A 21,060-nucleotide genomic window follows, 5' to 3' on the forward strand; every position below is an offset into this window, starting at 1 on the left:
AAGGCGCAATGGACCATGTCGCTGGTCATCTTCTTGCTTCCTCTTCTTCATTACCATTGATTTATTAGTGTTGAATTCTCTCGCAGCTGCTATATTTCTTCTTCTACTGAGTGACTGATAGCCTTGAGTTTAAAATCCGTATCATTAGTGTGTCTCTTGAAAGTTGCCAGTTTTGGTCATTATTATTATTATTTTTTTGTTAGGGTTAGGGTTTTGTTTTAGGTTCTTCTAACAGATCAAGTCACAAGGCAGATAAAGGATACTTCCAGGTTCCTCATGAAGGTATTAGAAAAGGGATTCACACTAAGGATTTCACGAAAAGACGCAGCGGAAAAAGGCTTTCTGTGAACCAGAGTGTGACCAGAGTTTCTGGCTATCACTTTTTTAAAGGTTAGTAATTCACTTCGATGTTAATTTACATATAAAGAGCCTTTCAGTGTCTTAGACTAAGACTTAGATTTATTTTGTCATTTTGAATACACAAGTGTAAACAAAAAGACATTTTGTTTAGAACAGCTCTCTAGACAATTTCACTGTCTGCAGCGATTCCAGTGTGAGATGAGCGAGTGCACACTCACTAGATTGTCTGGGATATCAGAGAACTGGCAGGTATTTTGACAACTCGTAAGTCAAATTGTTCTCAAAAAATGCATATGGATCTATTCCACCACATAATATGACATTTTGGATGTATCAATCCTAAGTTTAGTTGGCCTGACCACTGCTTAATTAACCGGAAATTAGTGCATCACGTGATTGCAAGCCAAGAATCGATACACTGGAATATTATGGTGAAGCACGGTAAGAATTACTACACTACGCTCCTGAATACGGTAGCCGTAATTCTGCAAGCACTGTGGCTTTGTAGTTTACCAAAGCCATATTAAAATAATTTGGCAAAGCGTCATCCACCACACAAAATCACTTTGAGGTTAGTAAGGACAAAAACCAGAATGAATCCATATACAGTAGCAGCCATTCAAATTGGCCCTTCCCAGTCAAACGCCACCCGAATGGCAGCCTACTACCAGCCAAATCCCCTCCAACTTTCAACCACTGGCCTTCTCCTGGGCATACTTTTTTTTTTTACTCTGACTCCACCCTTTCACTGAATTACAGGGTCTGACCAGGAGAAGGTGCTTCTCTTTAGATCTTAATATCAAATATTTTAGTACAAAGATTGATGTTTAAAAAGGAATTGTAGGGGACCAGACAAATGCCAACTAAGGCACACTGTCGTTTTGGGAGAAAGTTAAAGCCTTTAAAGGAGCCTTGTAGTCAGTGTTGGGCACGTTACTTTGAAAAAGTAATTAGTTATAGTTACTAGTTACTTCTCCCAAAAAGTAACTGAGTTACTAACTGAGTTACTCCACAATAAAAGTAACTAGTTACTAGTAAAAGTAACTATTGCGTTACTTTTGCGTTTCTCACCCACGTAACCCTCACCACCCGGCCCCCACCTTCTCGCGGTGTGTTTCTAAAGCCAGCTGAATAGAGTGGATGACAAAGACAAGAACCTGCAGAGAGTTTAGCATTTATTGCAACTCAATGTAAATGACATCGGGGGGGAACGCCATGTGAAGTTTTTTAACAGGGCGTTCAGATCTGGTGAAATTAATAACTGGGGATGTCTAATTCTGAAATCCTGTGTGTTTGGGTTGTTATAGATACTGCAACATCTATCTATCTATCTATCTATCTATCTATCTATCTATCTATCTATCTATCTATCTATCTAGATGTATACTCTGTGTGTGACATAAAATATGGATCTCCATCCCTGCCACAAAGGCCATCAAATAATGTTTAAAATAAAAAATACAGTAGGTTGAAAAGGCAGAGCATCCATCCATCCATCCATCCATCCATCCATCCATCCATCCATCCATCCATCCATCCAGATTTCTCCCTTTCATTTGATCGTTCAGCTCTCCATAGTTCTCCTGTGGCGCGAGCACAGGGCGACTGTTGCGCGCCTTTAGCGAGCATGCGCGTTTCCTGTCGCTTGCGCGGTGACTCGTGCCGCCAGCTCGACGTAACACAAGTATTTCCATCAGGAAAACGCTGTTTTGCTGCTGGATCATCCTCACACTCCATCTCTCTGTGTGTGCTGTACGTTAACACCCGCCAGCAGAAACACCCACCTACCCAACTAACAGACGGAATCTCACTATTCATCAGCCATTCTCATCCTCCCCTCTCTCATGACAAGGCGCGCACCTCTGGATGACCTAAAAAATAATCTTTAATATCTCTTAAATAAAAGTAGCACAAACAATATTTTTTTCTGCACAAATCTGCACTAACGTTGCACTAACCATTCAGTCTATTTAGAGAGTTTTTTGACGTGGCTGGGGTGTCAGCTTCACGCAGCTGCGCACGAGTCCTATCATGAAAAAAGGTTCATTGTGCGACCTGAGTAACGCGCAGTAACGGGGTGTATGCAATGGTAACTGCGTTATAGTTACAGTCAAAGTAATTAGTTAGATTACTCGTTACTAAAACAAGGTAACGGCGTTACTAACGCCGTTACTTTCAACGCCGTTAGTCCCATCACTGCTTGTAGTACAGTATGGATATTATGGTATTTCAATAAAAACTGACTGACCATGTCAGGTAGATTGATCTACATATGGGACAACACACCGGTGCTCCGGCATATGCTTTAGAGTAGAAATGCAGCTTGAACCTCTAATTTCAGCAAAAACAGAGGACAAGAAGAAACATGCAACTCATACCATGAGCAAATGATATGTCTTTAACCTGTTCCCTTTTAACAATAGGTCATAGAGCATCCTTCAAACATCAAAGGTCAAAACACTAATCCCACTGCTCACCTGACGGCGTATGTCATGCGGTCAGGTCTCAGGGTCCTCATCATGCAAAGCTTTTGAAGAGGAGTCTTGCTTTTCCACTCCTGTGGGAGTTTCTCTTTTTCAGGGCACTCAGACTCGACATACTTTTTCCAGCGTCTCGCTGAACCCTGAATGTCTCTGTCCAGATGTTTGAATTCATCCATGGTGCACAGGGACTGTTGGATTTAAGAGAGAGAGGGGGAAAAAATCACTGCAGGAAAGGCTTAAAGTTCTAAAAGTTCTGATCTCCCACATGAAAGTTTTGACCATTTCAGGGAGATTTCTCAGCAAAAGAAATAACTTTGTTTGAAAAAAAAAATTGAAAGGAGAAAAAAATGACGTCTTATCTTTCCCTTCTGCTTATTTAAATAACATTTATTCAAAGGAATATGCTGAGTAAACACTGTCGCTTTTGTAGCAGCATGGGGGTAAGAAAAGTCTAAATATGCACCCACAGCAGAAACAGTGGGGGGCTCCATTGTGAGCCCCTAGCTGACAGACATCTTATCTCATCTGTGGAAAACAGCAGTGTCACAGCACTGCCTTGAGCAGGTAGTCACTCTTTGACAAGTACAAAAACACACAAACAGCCACAAAGGAAGTGTGTACACCATGTTTCACACTGCATAAACTACCAAGAGGCAACTGAAAGTACCCCCCACCACACACACAGACACACACTACACAAATAAGACAGGGTGTTGAGAAGTAAAAAAATAAAATATCCACATCCCAAAGAGTTGGTGAGGTGAGAAGGAGATGAGACAAAGTGGCTTTCACTCTGATGTAGCTTGTTTAATTATCCCAGATGGGTGGCAACCTCTTAGTCCTGTTCAGAAAGAATTCACTTAGTCCCAAGGGATTCCTCCTCGGCTAATATCGTCAAGAGAGCTGAGCAATCAGGGGATCTTATCATCCTTTAAAGCTTTCCTACTGATTATGTTTCCCGCTGCGATAAGAAAATCAAGTGACAGAATTTGATTAGCGGGGGCCTTAAACATCTGCAGTGCGATGAGTGCAGTAAGGGCTGCCTCTGAGCCTGCAGAGGGGTTTAGGTTAAGTTAATATTGTAGGCGGAACAGCCTGAAACATTTATGAACAGAAGAAATGAACAGACAGACGTCCTGCTGTTTGGGTTCAGTTTGCTGCTAAACTGATTTGACGAGCGAAGGAAACCATGTGTAGGAAGAGCAATTTTTTTTTTCATCAGGAGAAACAGTGACTGCTTTATTTCCATTTTATGATGATTCCGCTTCTCTAGATGGATGACTCCATGCAGAACCACATGCTATCAGTGGAGGGATCTGGGTGAAACTAAGATGTAAACCGCAGATCTGCAGTCATCTTTAAGGGCTGTCTGCTTACAGAAGGCTGTTGCTGAAAGATCATGAAGATTACATCATATGAAGCAATTCCATAAACTGTGAGTCAACTCGAGGTAAAAAGATGCTGAGGGAAACTTTCAACACTGTGCTTTGAAAAATTGTTTGAACCCTTACAGTATTCTTTTTGCTTTTCTTTCACCAAAATGCTTCAAATATACTTTGAGCAATGATAACTCGAAACATAAAGAAATGTTAACGTTTTTTTTCTAAGTACACCAGTCTGACAGGGCAGAGTTTGCTTTTCGTTTATCAAAGGATGAATTTGGCTATCTCTTTGTTGGCTGGCACAGCAATTTCTGAGTCTTGCTGAATTACAAAAGACAATAAAGATATGTTGAATTTAATTATAGCACAACATATTTATTTTCTTGCAAACTTTCTGATAAATTTGGACATATTTCATTGCATGTTGCATATCCCAGTAAATATAGCCTAGTAATCCAGCGGCCAAATCATTTTTGCCTGCGAGTTGGTCTAGCCTCGATCAATGCCCCAGGCCCTAGAACTGGCGAGTCAATCACAAAGCAGAGATGTGTTCTAAATGTCTGGATGCAAAGCGGGAGGGGTTTTGAGGGCATGACGAAAAAGCTGCACGACACAGTAGCATGCACTGCGGCAGCCACAGCTTTCAATGGAGCGCTCAATTGAAAGTTAAAAGTTCTCTTTCTGTTGCTGTTGTTCAATAAAAGTATGTTTTAAGATAATTTGAGGCAAGAATATTACACTTTAAAGCATCACTATATGTTCCATTTACCAATTTAATGCGTAATAAAAAAAAAAAAAAATTCCGAAGTTGAGAGGACCGTGGCAACCTGTGCAGCTCGTCTACAGCGGCCCTCTCTCGGCATAGTCGTGTGTGAAGGACCGCCGGCTCTGATGGCGATTTTTGACTCAGATTTGGAATCAGTTTTGGAAGGATTAGACTTAGGTTTTTGTGTTGAAACATGAGCAGGAAGAGGCTCTACGCTGATTCATTATTGAGAAAGAGCTGTTTGTTTACACTCCCCCACCAGTTTCCTGTCACGCTTACTACAGTACGTCACAGTCAGTTGTGCTCAATGGTCAGAGCGTTGGCCAATAGGCGCATACAGCGGTTTGAAAAATAACGGGTTGTTCTCATCAACAATCTTACGATGTTTCATTCATCAGGGCCAGACTAAATAACACCTTTCATCTCCCATTTAGTCTGCTTAAAAAGATTTATGAATAAATGTGTAACATAAAACTTTGCATATAATAAACACATTTTATGCGCCAAAATAAGCAAAATTTGCTTCTTCGTGTAAGCTACTTAACAGTTGTGTAAATATCTTGATGCAGGAACAAAAGAAACGGTGAACTCCACAGGTAACCTTTGAGCATGAGGAAGATTTGTCATTAAAGTGATTGAACTGAAATCGATCCGATAGATAAGATGTAAACCAGTCTAAACACAGAACTACAGCACTCTGCTGCTTTTTCTCGTAGCTCACGCTCATATTTAACAAAGTTTTTCTTTTTCCAATTATTTCACCTTGCATGAAAATCCATTGGCGTCTGTGTTAAGATGGATGCCGGGCGCTTCTGAAGACCCACAAAATCCATATTGAATCTAACGCTTTGATTGTCTGTAAGGTAAGACCCATATAACATGGAGAGCTCGGGAAACTCCGGCCTGCAGTACATTCAGGGACAATAGGCTATAGGCCTATAGATGCATCAGCACTAAACTGCAGAGGTGTTGTTCCGCTCATCAAATGATGTTTTAGTTGTAAACGGTCAAATAAAGATGCTATTTTAAAGCAACATTTTGGTAAAAATGTACAAAATGTCACTTAAAGATAAAGACTACAGAAACCATCCAGATTATTAATATTATTATCAGCTTATCATATTTAGAGACAGTTAATTCTCATTTGGACAACCAGGTGATATTTATGATTAGCCCAACAGCTGCCTTAAAAAAAATCAATGACAATATGATTGAGTTTCAAGTTTGGGAGCACCTACTGCAGTCTTTTAGCACCTAATAGCCCTCTGTGTATGTGCATGTCTTAATGCAGTTTAACACTAACCAGGTAAGTCCGATATAAAGGAAGAATGTAATAACAAAGTTTTTTTTTTTGTTTTTTTTTTGTTTGCAGATTAAAGATTCACTATTGGCTAAAATCTAGATCCTAAAAAGTACACGGCTTTGCACTTCGTAGGTGGAGAATGAGTTAGAAGAGATGACACAGTATATGTCAATAAGAGTTCAACCAAACTGGGCTTCACTGGCATGATTTTGAGGTTAAACAAGCATCAGAAATCCATGACTTAGAGCTTTATTGTCCAAAAAAAGGGGAAAAAATTTTACGAGTTGATGTGCCAACCCCATCCCAGGAAGGACCTGCTAATATTGCTGTTGTGAACGATTGTTCTGCAACAATTTACTATTTAGAGAATATTCATCCATGAGCTCTATATCTAATTGTTTTATCTAGTGTAGTACAAATATATACATATATGTATATATATATATATATATATATATATATATATATATATATATATATATATATATATATATATATATATATATATATATATATATATATATATATACATATATACATATGCATTCAAATTCTAGCATAGCACACCCTTAAATTCACTAAAGTTATGGTATCTCCCATTAACACCAGTAATGGGGAAGCTATTTTTTTCTGTTTTGTACCTTAATCCCTCCCCATGAGTGGTTGGATAGGAAATCCACTGGTGAGGTCACACCTGGTTGGACAGGATATCTCAAGAGGAAGTCCAGCTCTGCAGGGTTTATTTCATTATTCATCAGGAGTATCTGGGGACACAACAACAACAAAAAAGAGGGCAATGTTGTATTCCCCACACAACTGCTTTTCTTTCCACTTGATTAGATCCAGAAAGGGCTCATAGCCCCAAGAGCATCTGATTCAATGGCACGCATGTTCCTGAAACAAACCATGCAGAAGATGAAAGCAGTTCCCCTTCCTACCTGGAAGACGAGCTGAGCCATGTACGTCAGCTTGTCACACTCAAACAGGCCTCTAGTCGTGTACTGGAAGACTGAGAAGGTGATGCTGTCAATTAGGTTGGACACCCGCTGCTTCAGGGTCTCATCTGACTCGGCCTTCAGAACTGCTTTCTGGAAGACCACACCGAACGCCTGGAGATGAACGGGAGCAGGAAAAACAAACAGTCAGATGGGCTAATGAGGCATGTCAATATACAAGAATAACACAAAGAGACAGCTCTTTAAGAGGGCTTTTAGCACAAAATGCACTGTCAACCTGATTTTAATTAAGGATGACATGAACTTTTTCATATGAGAGATGAATCACTTTGTTGAGAATATAAAACAATGCAAATGAGAATTATTTAAGTGGCACAAAGAAATGTTTAGCTATAATAATCAATGGCTCATATATTAGACTACAGGTGCTGCACTTGCTGATGTCATATTTAGCCAGTTGGAAGCAGGCACTTGAACCAAATACAAGTAATCAACCGAAATGCATTAGGTCAGAGAGTGGTGGAGGTACAGATGAGAGGCAGAGGAAAGTGGAGAGAAGGAATCTATCACACCTCATATCATCACAGAAAAAATTAAATATCATCATTCCAGTATCCTTTCAGATAACTGGTCTCATCATGAACTGCAGTAAAGGTGCGTTTTTCAGTTTACTTACTTTATGACGGGCATTATTTCAAGCAAGGTCAAAGGTATAAAAACCGTGAATGGGTTTTCATTTGATTATGCGGGGAAATAAGTTGTGTGGAGGCAGCTACCTGAAGAGTCTAGAGTGATTGCAAACCATATCTCAGGCTCCCTTCTCTCAGCTTCGCTAGCTGACAATATGAGAGACATTATGCTCTGCATAACCACATTAGGGAGCCACAAACACAATAAAAGCAGGGCAAAGAGCATAAAACATGATGAGCAAATGGAAGGAAGAGGAGGAAAGAAGAGACGCAGGGAGTTAAAAGACGGGCCTCAGTGGGAGCCCTTGAGGTGGGTATGAAACATAGTGGGTCAACTGAGATACTACCTTGAGGGAGAACTGGTACATGGGGTGGATTTTATTAAGATCGTTCATTATGAAGTACATTAAGGAAGCTCGCGCTGCTGCTGGTCGGTAGTGCTCCCGAGCCTCGTTGATATTGGCCTCTGTCACCTTCGCCTCTTTCACCTGCAGTAAAGATATAACAGTTTAAACAGAAAGGCAGTCTGAAAATTAGGCATAGATGCAGGGGCTACCTGAATACCACAATTCAACCTGTAGTGAAGAGCAGATCCATGGAAACGGCTCTCATTGGAACATGTGTTTTCATTTTTGAACAGCTACTGAATGTGCAATTATGTTTAGAATTGAACATCTGCATAGGCAGTGCTCATCCTCTCATACGTGCACTCTCACAGCATCACAAGTCGTTTGTCGCAAGTGCTCTGAAAATATGTTAGCAACGTCTAGAGAAGACAGAGAGGATCTGATCTTCTGACCAAGAGCGGAGAAATTCGGGAGGGCTTACTGTTAGAGAAAATATGGGAATACTAAGCATGAATCTGGAGAATAAAAATTTACTCTATTGAATCTTTTTTGGGGGAGGGATAGAGCAATAAATATAACTGCAAGTAGAATTGTAACTATACCTAATACCCTATTATGTGATTAAAAGGTGCCTAAAGCACTAAAGTTTATTAGCCCTGTAGAACTAAAACAACATTACAACATTATAGATATTTTAGTTAGATGGCTCCTTGACCTGATGACCTGGAAAAGAGTCCATTTGTCTGTGGGATAATGAACCCACGGTGTTAACATTCTGGCCTGATGCTAGCATGAAGTCAGTGTTTGCCAGTTAGAGGGAAAATGGGAAATTTCACTGAAATGTTAAAGGGAACCGGGACTCTCTGGAAAAAGGGTTTTCTCACCAAGACTATCCTTTTAAATAAAATCAAGTAATGTCAGCTAAATCTGTAAGCCTTATTGGAATCCTTAAATTTGATTTTAAAGAGGAAATGTTTGTTGCTCATTGTTGTCACTGAGCCTACCAAAGCAAGGTTTGTTTAAAATAAAAAGATGGTTTATACTCAGAAACCAGGTCATCTGCGGGTGTCGCAGTAAACACAAATGTGCCCCCCCCCTTCTGCACCTCTCCAAAATTGTAGGTGACCGCAGACAGGAGGCCTCTCATTAGTCAAATTTATATTCGCTCTATACTATCTGTATTTCCTGTTTAGTACCTTACCAGCTTGTTTTGTTTGTATGACCGTCATTGTGGAAAACGACTCGTGAAGATGGACCAACTAAAAGAGCGAGGTGAGCGAGGACGCTGGGACCTTTTTTCCACCTGGATCCCCGCTCTTTTTCGCCCTCACATCCCTCGGTTGTCCCACAAACTTGCCCCCACTTCCTCACCGCCTCGGCCGTATCTAGACTCACAGCTAGCTCGTGATTGTCCCTCTTGCGTTATGCAATGGAAAAACAGCGCAGAACACGCTTCAATATTGGGCATACGGTAAATCAAAAACCTGTGACAAGCTCACTTTGTTTACAAAAAATAATAGGGAAATTAAAAATGGACAATCTTTGTAATATTTAACTTGCAATTTTTGAATTAAATTGCATTCCTTATTGCTAATTGAACCTGCAATATTCCACAGGAGATATCTACTGTATGCCAGCTTGATAGGAAGAGAAAACATCCTTGAAGTGGTGGAACTTAGCAAGCTACTTTTATCTTTTATCTGGTTTGTTTTGGGAATTTAAAAGAGTTACGATGGAACATATTTATATCAGTGGGTTAGAAAACAATGTTAGCAGCTATTACCGGCCCAAAGAGACTTTTATTAAGGTCGGGTTTTATTTTGTGCTGCTGAAGAACATCTGTGTTCCTACTGTATGTGAATTTACATTGTCTCAGCCTGCTGGCTGAAATAATCCTCTGGCTCAGCTGTGACTCATCAGTTTTCTGTATTTATGGCAGGAGGAGATTAGACCTTTGGATATCAGAGGTGAATAATGTTCCTGTAGGTTTTCCCTTGAAGTTTTAGAAGTTTTGGCCTTGTCCTACCCCCCATTTAATTCAAGGTACTTTTAGTTTCTAAATAGAGCCAACAAGTCTTTTAAGAATACTTTTTCTTGAGATCAGGTTGATACCGCATCGGCTCATTGCATTAACTTATTACCTTTATGTTATTCATCATATTTACATAATTTTTAAGGTGCCAGAGAAAGTTTATAAGTGAGCACAGCCCCCATCTCCACCAACTTTTTACCTCCAAGGCCTATATACACTCTGTAAGAAGAGCTAAATGTGTTCTCTCTCTCGTGGGTAAAATAACTCCCTTCTAAGAGTCCTAAATGCTTGCTCTTGACATTTTTCTTCTTTCGTGGTGCCCTAAAACTATTGTGATTGATCAGAATTTTGAAGTGGTACTATAGTGAAAAATGCACCACTAGAACATACGTATGCTTACAGCACTTCACATGAGTTTTGCTCTTGAAATGTCCCTTTTTGAAAGAACTTGCAAACTTGAATAGAAAGCAAGATAATTTCTTAGAGAATATGCACTGGATTTCACAACAATTACATTAGCTTGGCTGTTTCTAAAGTCGTAGTGTGAAAACTGCATAGTAGCACTGTTTTAAGATGGGGGGGGGGGGGGGGGGGGGGGGCATTGTGGGGCACCTGGAGAGCAGTGTGGGGTTAAGTGTCTTGCTCAGAGAACCTGAGTGGGAGTGGGGCTCGAACTCAGAACCTCAGGGATCAAAGCGGGAGGTGGGGAGAGATGGGGAGATCAGGAATGGGGAATCACGAAATCTCATGCTCAGTATGCAGGATGTTGCTCATCTTGTCTTGTCTTCCCTAATAATGTTTTTTTGTATAGAGACTGCTATTTCTTTTAATGCCTTGTTTGATTTCTTTTGTTCCTTTATAAGAAGCAAAACAACAACAACCAATAGTATGTTACGGTTTTAAAAAAGTTAATTGTGAAGGAAAACAGCTCTGAATGAGAAGTGATAAGGAAAACACATTAAACAAACAGGACTATTAGTGAAGTCAGCCTGTACAAGAGATTTCAGTTTCATCTCCATCAAACCGCTCAGGTTTATGGAATGATTTGGCAGCTAATTTGAGAGAAAGATAATGAGCTTTAATACATCTCTCTTTATCAAGAATTGAGTAATATGGGAATAAAAGGCAGGTCTTCCATTCACTGATGCCTGAGCATTGGTCAGATGCTTGGCTCCTGTGTACATCCCCATACTGGAGCAAGAGTTTTAATATAGTTACCAGTTTGTTTTGTGCTTCGTTTAAAAAAAAATTATGTTCAGCCTAATTAAGTTTTGGAACTAAACTGGATAAATTAGCTGCTTGGTTTTGAAGCCCCTCCCCAAATTTAAGGTCTGTACCAAACTGTATAATGTTCTGCAACAAATTACACTTGTTTATTTCATACTAGTCTATGATGCATAAAACAACAGATAAAAAAAAAACATTCAATTGAAAGTAAAATAATAGCATGGCAGTGTAAAAATAGGCTGGTTGTTAAGCTTTTATAAAAAATATTTCTGCTTTTATTTGCAATATGAGACAGTTTATTGAAATTCTGTATACATCATACCTTCTGTTCTATCTCCGCTGCAGTACGTTTGGTTGTCTCTAGATTTTCCACAAGCTCCGTGTCTCCAAGAAAGTTTCCTGAAGCTGAGGACAAACGGGACAGCAAGTTGTCCTCCAGGGTCTTCAAGGTGATCTTAAAACCATTCTGTTCCTTCGTCAAGTCAGACTAAAAGGAAAAATAAAAGAAATACATAGTATAAAAAACAGAATGTTATAATTCTAATGGGATGTTATAAGAATTGCACAGAGATTGAGTCAATACAAGGAGAATTATACTGAAAGGCACTTCAATGCCAGAACTGATCGATGCGCTCTGCAGTGCTGTAAGGACACAGGGCTCGGACATAGATTATGCAACTTCCGTCTGGTTACCAACCTCTACCTTCTTTCAGCTGACCTCGATTAGGGGTTTCCATTGATTCCGGGAGGAGGGCAGAAAGCTTTGATAGGGAGCAACCCACACAGTCTCACACCCATCCAGGTCGATAATGGATAATCTCTTGTGAAACACTATGTTTTTAATTATGAACCACTACAGGCAACAGGCAGGAGGTGGAATTTCCCATCATATGGATTAACGTACCCCCTGTTTAAAAAAGCTTCAACTCTGCCAGTCTTTTCACTTTGTTCTAGCCAAAAAACAACAGTGTCAGGGCAGAAACTAATACTTTTGTTCAAAGAATGGAATTTGAGTGGCGTTGTGAGAACAAAGTGGAGAGGGCACGGTTTTCCATTGTTTCATCCTCCTTTGTCCTTCATTTCAGTCTGCAGCAGTTTCTTGTTTCTGCTTGATAATGACTTTGCTGAAGTTTCCCCTGAACAAAACCTTCTGTTACAACCTTTATGGTGTTTTACTTGCATCCAGAGGAGTGGGGCTGTTGGGCGAGACTCTTTTAAGACGCTAGATTCTCATGAAATGGCTCATATAGTTTTACACTTAACAAGACAGTTAAATCTACTTCTGAATGACCCAAGACTTAATAAAATAAACTTAATAAGGATGTCCGTTCAGATGTTAGACATATATATATATATATTTGGGTATGAGATTAAAGCGTTTTTAAATGTCTATTGGTAAATATGAATGAAATTTAGCCCCCAGATTCGTTGTTGATCTGTTCTCTGCTTATGGCTGACTAAAAAAACTAGATTCATACAAATCATAGGAAAATTCACATCAAAATGAGAGAATGTAAATGTCAAACTTAGAGTTGTGCTGTTAGAACAGCTTCTCTGTAGGGAGAGATTGTGAGAGTATGTTTTGTCAAGGGTTGTAGCTACTGTATGGTATATACTGTTAGCGTCAAGGGTCACATGCAATGACGAGGATCAAAACTCTAGAAATCATGTTAATCATGTGTGGGTCTGCTACCGTAACATGCCTAAAAATAGCCTAAAAATATAACTTTAAGGCAACATAGAAGGGTTAAATAAGTAGAGTGGGGCCATACCATAATCGTTGTCCAGATCTTATCTATAAAGAAAATCTGTGGAGGGAGCTGAAGCTTGAAGTTAGCAGAGAGCATTGAGGAAAGTTTATGCACACATACTAAGCTTAAAGGTATATTGGAGGATACTTTGTCCTGGTGGATCATCAAAATAAGTGGTCCTCCTAATTTTCATTCATTCTGGTGATATGTTTACGTGATGCCGTCCAACGTCCTCATCCCCATTTTGATAACTAAAATTTTCACCTCTGCAAATTAAAAAAGTTATGAATTTTTTTACCACATTGTAGCTAGACAACAGCATAATTTTGGCTCCATAGCTGCTTTTATCAGAGTATTTAATAGTGTGTTTTCTTTCCATTCCCGCTTTCTATAGATATAAATCAGCTGAGAGGTATAGTGGAGGATGTCCTTTTTCCGGGTGGATCATCAAAATAAGTGGTCCTCCTAATTGTCAATCATTCTGCTGATATGTTTACATAAGGCCGTCAAACGTGCTTGTCCCCATTTTCACTTACCGGTTGTGAGTCTGACATAATGGAATAATTGCAAATCTTTTTTTGGAAATTAAGCTTGTATGAGTGATGCAAACAGCAACTTTTAAACAGAGCGTGCACGTGGAGGAATGGGCTGGTGCATAATCTTGCACGGGTTTAAAAGGCGTTCTCTCTGTGGAGCAGGTACATGGTTGTGTAGAGGGCAGGTCTTTTAAAAAATTTATGAAAATCCTCCACTATGCCTTTAAGATATCTGATAGATGACCACAACATGGATCAGTAAACGAGCACTACATCTCGTGCAAACATATTGCAAATCTGCTCGAATTTATGCCCAATAGGCAAAGACTTCTCTAGGCTCTCTTTGCAATTCTGATGTTTGTCCACTGAAAGTGCACAATAAAACACTAAATGATGCTTTATTCCAAAGTTGTGATGTCCCATTATGTCTCTGAGTGATCACCCGCCCTGGCTACTAAGCCAGAAAGATATCCCTTTGGCTGACTGGTCAGCATGCAGCACTCTCACCCAGTAGTCTTTGGGATTGAACCCCGCCTTGGTGCCTCTGATGTGTATCTTGCCACAGACATAAATGCCAGAATGTTCATTTTTATGTAAGTGAGGAAAGTACAAAATAAAAATAACGAAATATTGTATTTATTTACCCTGCAATGATAGCAAGTTATAAGGGCTTATTTAAATTTCCAACAATATTTTCCCTTGGTTAGATGACAGGAAATTCAAATCCCTTTAGAAAACACCTACTTTGCCTACCAGTAGTAAATATTACGTGCTCTAAATCTGTTGTTAATAACAAGGTTGCAAAAAGATGTAATTGGTGATTTTTAAGCAAAGTGCGTCTCTGCAGGAGACAGAAAATGAAAACGGTATTTTTTTATGTGGTGGACGGAGTCAACTGTGACCTTCTACATGCTTGCACTCACTGCTCTTAAGGGGAAAAGCTTTAGGCACTAAAACATTCCCAACTGGATGCAGTAATGAGTCAGTTTTTAACGATTAGCTTTCCTCTGGCACATTGTACTTGTAATTACCCCAGCTTAGGGAAAAACAAACAATTAACCAGTCAGCAGAACACCCTAATTGGTATTAAAATGAGATATTACATCTATCATTTCTTTTGGCAAATGATTACTTGGTGCCACGATGCGGCCCTGTTAAGGTAATTTAAGAAGCAGAGCATTACACTTCGCTCATTAATGCGGACGCTTCGTGGAAAAGCTAGTCTGCTGTATACACAATGCAGTTATGCACAAGTTGCTTATAAGAATAAAGATGAGGTAACTTTTGGGAAAGAGGTAGTAGACTCCCTTCACGTCGCACACACACAACACAACCCACAACCCTCCCTGTGCAGACACCAGAAAAAAGGCATTTTGACATTTTAAGCTTCTAATACCTTCTTTGGCTCAGTTAAAGAGGAGCTCTTTCACCTAGCAATCATCTTATGCCTGAGCAGCAACGCTAACCTCATTAAAGGTATAATGGCACAGAGTTATTGGAAGAATATAAACAGGTACAGGCAATTTGCCCTCCTCTATCATTGCGATGATCGTTATCAGTCTGGGTTGTTTACCGACAACAAAAAGCCATTCAGAGCTCCATTCTCTAGGCTGTGTTCAGATAGGAGGAGGCCTGGGAGTGTACAGAGAACCTGACACCCCTTCAAAGTTTCTGTGTTAATTAAAATGATAAGCAAGTTCAGATATTGTTTTTTTTTTTTTTTCTTTTTTCAGTCTCATTTAATCGGAGAGAGATGCTAATTATACAAGCATCATTAAATCACATTTCACTCCACTGAATTTTGCTAAGAGGACATAAGGCTAAAAATATCTCTGGCTTTATGCCATATGTTCCTCCTTCTTGTCATCTCTATCCTTCTTCAAAAATTATGATTTAACTATTGATAATGACCCTGTATCTTAAGGGTCTAAAAGACGGGGTGAATAAGAGGGTTCATGGAAAACCAAGATAAAACAATACAAGTAGACTTTAGTTGGAGTAAATCTGCCCAATCTATTAAAAAACTTCCCATTCTAATCTCTGACTTCCCATTCTCAGTTTAACTAACAAGACCCGCATTTGAGGAACTGCAAAAGTGTGTCAATGTGTTGACTAATTGCTGTGATACAGTAGCGCCATTGGGCAATCCGTTTTCAAACAACTCACATGAAACGAGCAGATTGCAGATAAGAAGGCATAGAAGCATCGTTAGGCACTGGAGCTTTGATCAAGAGAGTTTTCCATTAATTAAAACCAGTTACATTCACACAGTGGCACATACTTTTGATATCATAACTACGAGGGCCTCATTATTTTCTCTTAAGTTGCCCAGAAATGTGCCCCATTTCATAGTGTAAAGTCTGTCAAACTAAACACGCATAAAAACATATATGTACTATTTAAAGGTTAACAACTCCTTTGAAAGGATTAAGGCCGTGGTCTAAGATGCCTTATGTTTGTAGGTTAACTCTTCAGCCATTAGGCGATAGAACCTGATGAACCTCATTTTAACAAAGTTAAATTGAGGTTAGCAATAAACTCTCAGTGTCAAAGAGTTGGTCAGTGGGGTTATGTGTTAATACAGTAACAAAGCTTCTGTTCAACCATCTGTCATCGTGCCATGTACGCTAGCATAAAGGAACACAGTTGCCATTTCTTAATTCTGCACTAAAACAGTAAACGGGACACTAAATAATGCTTAAAAGTATAATGTTCTCGACTTAAATAATCTTAAAACATACTTCTAAATAACAACGACAAGAGAAAAAGGAATTTATAAGTTAATAATCTGAACTCTATGAGCGCTCCAGATAATAATTGTTTCTTGTGAATTTAAACAGCAGTAGGGCTGAGGCTGATGGCGTTTCATGAGCACATAGGAACGCACAAGAATACATATATAGAAATGGCCAATGTTTTTTAAGCCACTAGGGGCACTAGACCTAGAGTATAAGTTCCAGGATTGGTAGCACTAAAAGCCACGCGCAATACTGCACTGTCCTAAAATTAGACCGTCTCTCTTCGTCTTTTGGAATCTATCAGAGAAAAGAGATTAGATTCAATCCTACATTTAAGAACCACAAATGTGTGATCAGCTAAGTGTCCTGTCTGTTTTGTTGAATGTTGTATCTTACTCGACATATCATATCTGTTGCTGGTTTGAGTGATGATTATTCAGTACTAAAATTAGGCTAAGGATTAATTAATTGTTTCATTGTCGAAGAACCTCTGCTATCCAGAATCTACATTTTTCCTAGCCCCCTTTTTTTGGTTGTTTCTTCTGTAGTTTTATTTCTGTGTTCAAGTTGTGGAACTAACTGCTGTCTTTAAAGGCTAGAGCTTGAAACATTTTTTTAGTTAAAAGCTTGATTATAATAGCAACATTTATTTTGGTTTGGTTATTTATAAAAAGTAATTACCAACTGCTATTACAGATTAAATTGTTAACGTTTACGTTAGAATCATACATATTAAATTATGAATTCCAATTATAATTATTCAGCCATAGTAATAGCCATCTGTACAATATTCATAGTACATATTCACCTGCAAACTCCTTTATAATGACAATCATCTGTATATTATGCTTGTATATATCTGTAAAAACCCTATTTATAGTAATATCCACCTGTATATTATATCCGGTACATATCCAGCTGTAAATTTTGTTTATAACACTAGTGATCTATATGTTATATTCTTAGGACAAAGCTATTGGTAAAATTCTGTTTATAATGGTATTCATCTCTATATTTATTCAGTAGAAACCCATGTCCTGTACTTACGGAACCATTATTTATCCTGCAATTGCAGCTATTGCAGTTCTGGTTAGGCTTAAACTGCATTGTACCTGTACCTGTGTAATGACAAAAAAGTTAAATCTAATCTAATCTAATCTAATCTTAATAAATATTCAGAATCAGATAACAATAACTGCCCACACAGAGTTAGCCTTTGTGTTTAAAGTGAACTCACATTGCCATAAAACCACATGACCCATTCAGTCACCATTCCAACCCTTTCAAGTTTCATAGGCACATTTCTGAGAAAAGGAACCCCCCAAAAACATCACAAATTGAGCTAACTGTAGGGTCACAAAGTATCCGTTATTGCTTTAAGGTAGATTTTGTGGAATATCAATCCCTTTAATATCTTTAAAGCATGGAAACTCTGATGTGCTTCCATTCTGTATTCTGTAGAATTTAGTATTGTGCTAAATAACGATTGACATTGTTTTTGTTGATGTTAAGGTTTCACAAGTCATCTGTGAAACATTAACTCTGGTTGATAAAAATATCATTTTCTAATTTATTTCTAATCATTTTCTAATTTATTTCATGGTAACCTAGTACCCTCATCTGGTAAGCTAAATATAATTCATCAGCCTCCGTGTGTGTTCTGCATATTGGGTTTACTCTGTAACCAATCATGACAGAACACTGCGGCCAAACACTAAGCCCAGCAGGCCACCTCCGTCGGAGGCTAGAGGAGCAAGACGCTCAGATCCAAGGGCAAACTCAAACCCTCCGTGAGTTACATACCATGGTTGATTACCAAAACCAAATGCTTCAAACTTTTGCAGGCTACATGGGTAGCGCTAACGCTGCATCAACAGCACGTCCGTTTCCGGATCCACTTCCGCCTCCAAGGTCACCGGCTGTGACGTCAACCCCTGAGTTCCGTCCCAGTCTCCCTGAAAAGTTCTCAGGTAATCTGAAAGACTGTAAAGGTTTTTTGTTTCAATGCCGCCTTATTTTTGAGAACTCTCCTGGCAGTTTTCCAACTGATAAGAAGAAGATAACTTTTATTTTGTCCCAACTAACCGGACGAGCCTAAGAGTGGGCGGAGGCAAGGTTTGCCTCCAAGGACAGCTTCAGATGTACTTTTTCTGAATTTGTTTCTGAATTTTCCCAGGTGTTTAATCAGGACTCTGATCAAACAATTGACTCTCGAGCTCTGCTGAATCTAAGACAGGGAAGTTCCTCAGTAGCGGATTTTTCCATCAACTTCCGGGTCAAAACCGCAGCTTCCGGATGGAACGAATGTGCTCTTAAAAGTGCATATTTTAAGGCTTTGAATAACAACATCAAAGATGAACTTGCAACTCTCGACGAACCAGCTAGTCTGGAGGATTTAATCCGCCTAACTATTAGGTTGGACAACAGACTTCGTGCTAGAAACAGTTCAAGACAAAGGATTCAAAGTTTTTCTTTGTCAGCCCCTGCATTGAGTAATGCTTCTGTTTTTTCTGGATCCACAGAACCCGTTTCCAAGCCGAGGCCTAAAACCCAGTCTCTCTCTATGCCTGTCCAGGTCTCTCACTCAGTTGAGACGGAAGCCGAACCTATGCAGGTTGGACACACAAGGCTAACCCCTGAGGAAAGACTAAGACGTTTCAGGGGCAAATTGTGCATCTACTGTGGTGAGACTGGCCATTTCATTGCTTCATGCCCAGCTAAGTCAAAAGCCGGGGCCCGTCAGAGGAACTGAGGAGTCTGACGGGCCATTTGAAGACTGAAAAATCTCCTCATTTGATGCTTCCAGCCACCCTATTTTTCTCCAACCAGAATCTCACATTGTCAGCTTTTATCGACTCTGGATGTGAGCGTAATCTGATAGACTCTAACCTGGTTCTGCAGTTACAGATCGAAACTGTCCCTTTAACCAAGCCACTTAGTGTCTCTGCTATTGATGGGAAGAGACTCCATCAGGTTACCCATCAAACGCAACCTCTTGAACTTTTGATCTCTGGTAATCATCGTGAAACTCTGACATTTTTTGTTCTTCCTTCTACATGTTCTCCCTTGGTGCTTGGTTTTGAGTGGCTGGAACGACATAATCCCCATATAAACTGGGCTGAACGCCACATTGAGTCGTGGTCGACCTCATGTCACGAAACATGCCTTCGTTCTGCAGCTCCCGCTGTACAGTCCCCTAGAGGTAGGGGGGAGATGGACTCTCCTGACCTTACTTCTGTCCCTTCCAAGTACCATGATCTGGCTCCTGTCTTCAGTAAGGTCAGTGCTACGTCTCTTCCACCTCACAGACCATATGACTGTGCGATTGAGCTATTACCAGGAGCTCCACTGCCCAGCAGTAGACTTTACAACATTTCCAAACCAGAACGAGAAACCATGGAAAAATACATAAATGAGTCCCTAGCTGCTTGAATAATCCGTCCATCTTCTTCTTTTTTGTGAGCAAAAAGGATGGTTCTCTAAGACCTTGTATAGACTACAGAGGTCTTAACCAAATAACTGTTAAAAATAAATACCCACTTCCGTTACTAGCATCAGCCTTTGAACCAGTACAAGGGGCTACTGTCTTCACCAAGCTCGACTTCAGAAATGCATATCACCTTCTCAGGATTAGAGAAGGTGACGAATGGAAGACAGCCTTTAAAACCCCTTTGGGCCAGTTTGAATATCTGGTCATGCCTTTTGGTCCCACTAACTCTCCCGCATGTTTTCAAGCCCTCGTCAACGATGTCCTCAGAGACTTTTTGAATATCTTCGTGTTTGTATACATTGACGACATCTTAATCTATTCAAAGAACCTTTCCGAGCATAAAAAACATGTCCGCCTGGTCCTGCAAAGATTGTTGGAGAACAAACTTTTTGTAAAGGCTGAAAAATGCGAGTTTCATCAACCTTCAGTCACCTTTTTAGGGTTTGTGCTTGAGGGCGGGCAGGTTAAGCCATCTGAAGAAAAGATAAAAGCAGTTTTGGATTGGCAGATCTGAAAACCGAAAACAGCTGCAGAGATTCCTGGGTTTTGCCAACTTCTACCATCGTTTTATCAGGAATTATAGTCAGACAGCTCTACCTCTCACAACCCTAACATCAGTCAAAAAGACCTTCCTGTGGACCCCCGAAGCTCAAAGTGCTTTTGATAAATTAAAGACTTTGTTTTCCAAAGCTCCTGTGTTAATCCAGCCTGATCCTGCCAAGCAATTTATCCTCGAGGTGGACGCCTCGGACTCTGGTGTGGGTGCCGTGTTATCCCAACAACTCGACTCTGATCAAAGAATTCACCCCTGTGCATTTTTCTCCCGTAGACTCTCACCGGCGGAACAAAACTACGACGTTGGGGACCGAGAACTTCTGGCCATCAAACTCGCATTGGAGGAGTGGAGACACTGGCTCGAGGGAGCTGAACATCCAGTCTTAGTGTGGACTGATCACAAAAATCTTGCATACATCCAATCCACCAAACAAGCTAACCCTCG

General features: G+C 39.8%; 1 protein-coding gene across 1 annotated transcript in view; it reads right to left on the minus strand.

The window, feature by feature from the left end:
* Positions 1-21,060, minus strand: part of LOC119796023 (dynein heavy chain 9, axonemal-like) — a 236,756-nt gene that overhangs the window by 51,108 nt on the left and 164,588 nt on the right. The window contains exons 64-68 of the mRNA XM_038304321.1: positions 11,868-12,032; positions 8,287-8,427; positions 7,233-7,403; positions 6,936-7,058; positions 2,838-3,031 (exon numbers count right to left, since the gene is read on the minus strand). Of these exons, the coding sequence (XP_038160249.1) occupies positions 2,838-3,031; positions 6,936-7,058; positions 7,233-7,403; positions 8,287-8,427; positions 11,868-12,032 (794 nt within the window). The remainder of the gene's footprint in view (positions 1-2,837; positions 3,032-6,935; positions 7,059-7,232; positions 7,404-8,286; positions 8,428-11,867; positions 12,033-21,060) is intronic.

This window comes from Cyprinodon tularosa, unplaced genomic scaffold, assembly GCF_016077235.1.
Source record: "Cyprinodon tularosa strain WSP-4 unplaced genomic scaffold, ASM1607723v1 ctg531, whole genome shotgun sequence".
NCBI lineage: Eukaryota > Metazoa > Chordata > Actinopteri > Cyprinodontiformes > Cyprinodontidae > Cyprinodon > Cyprinodon tularosa.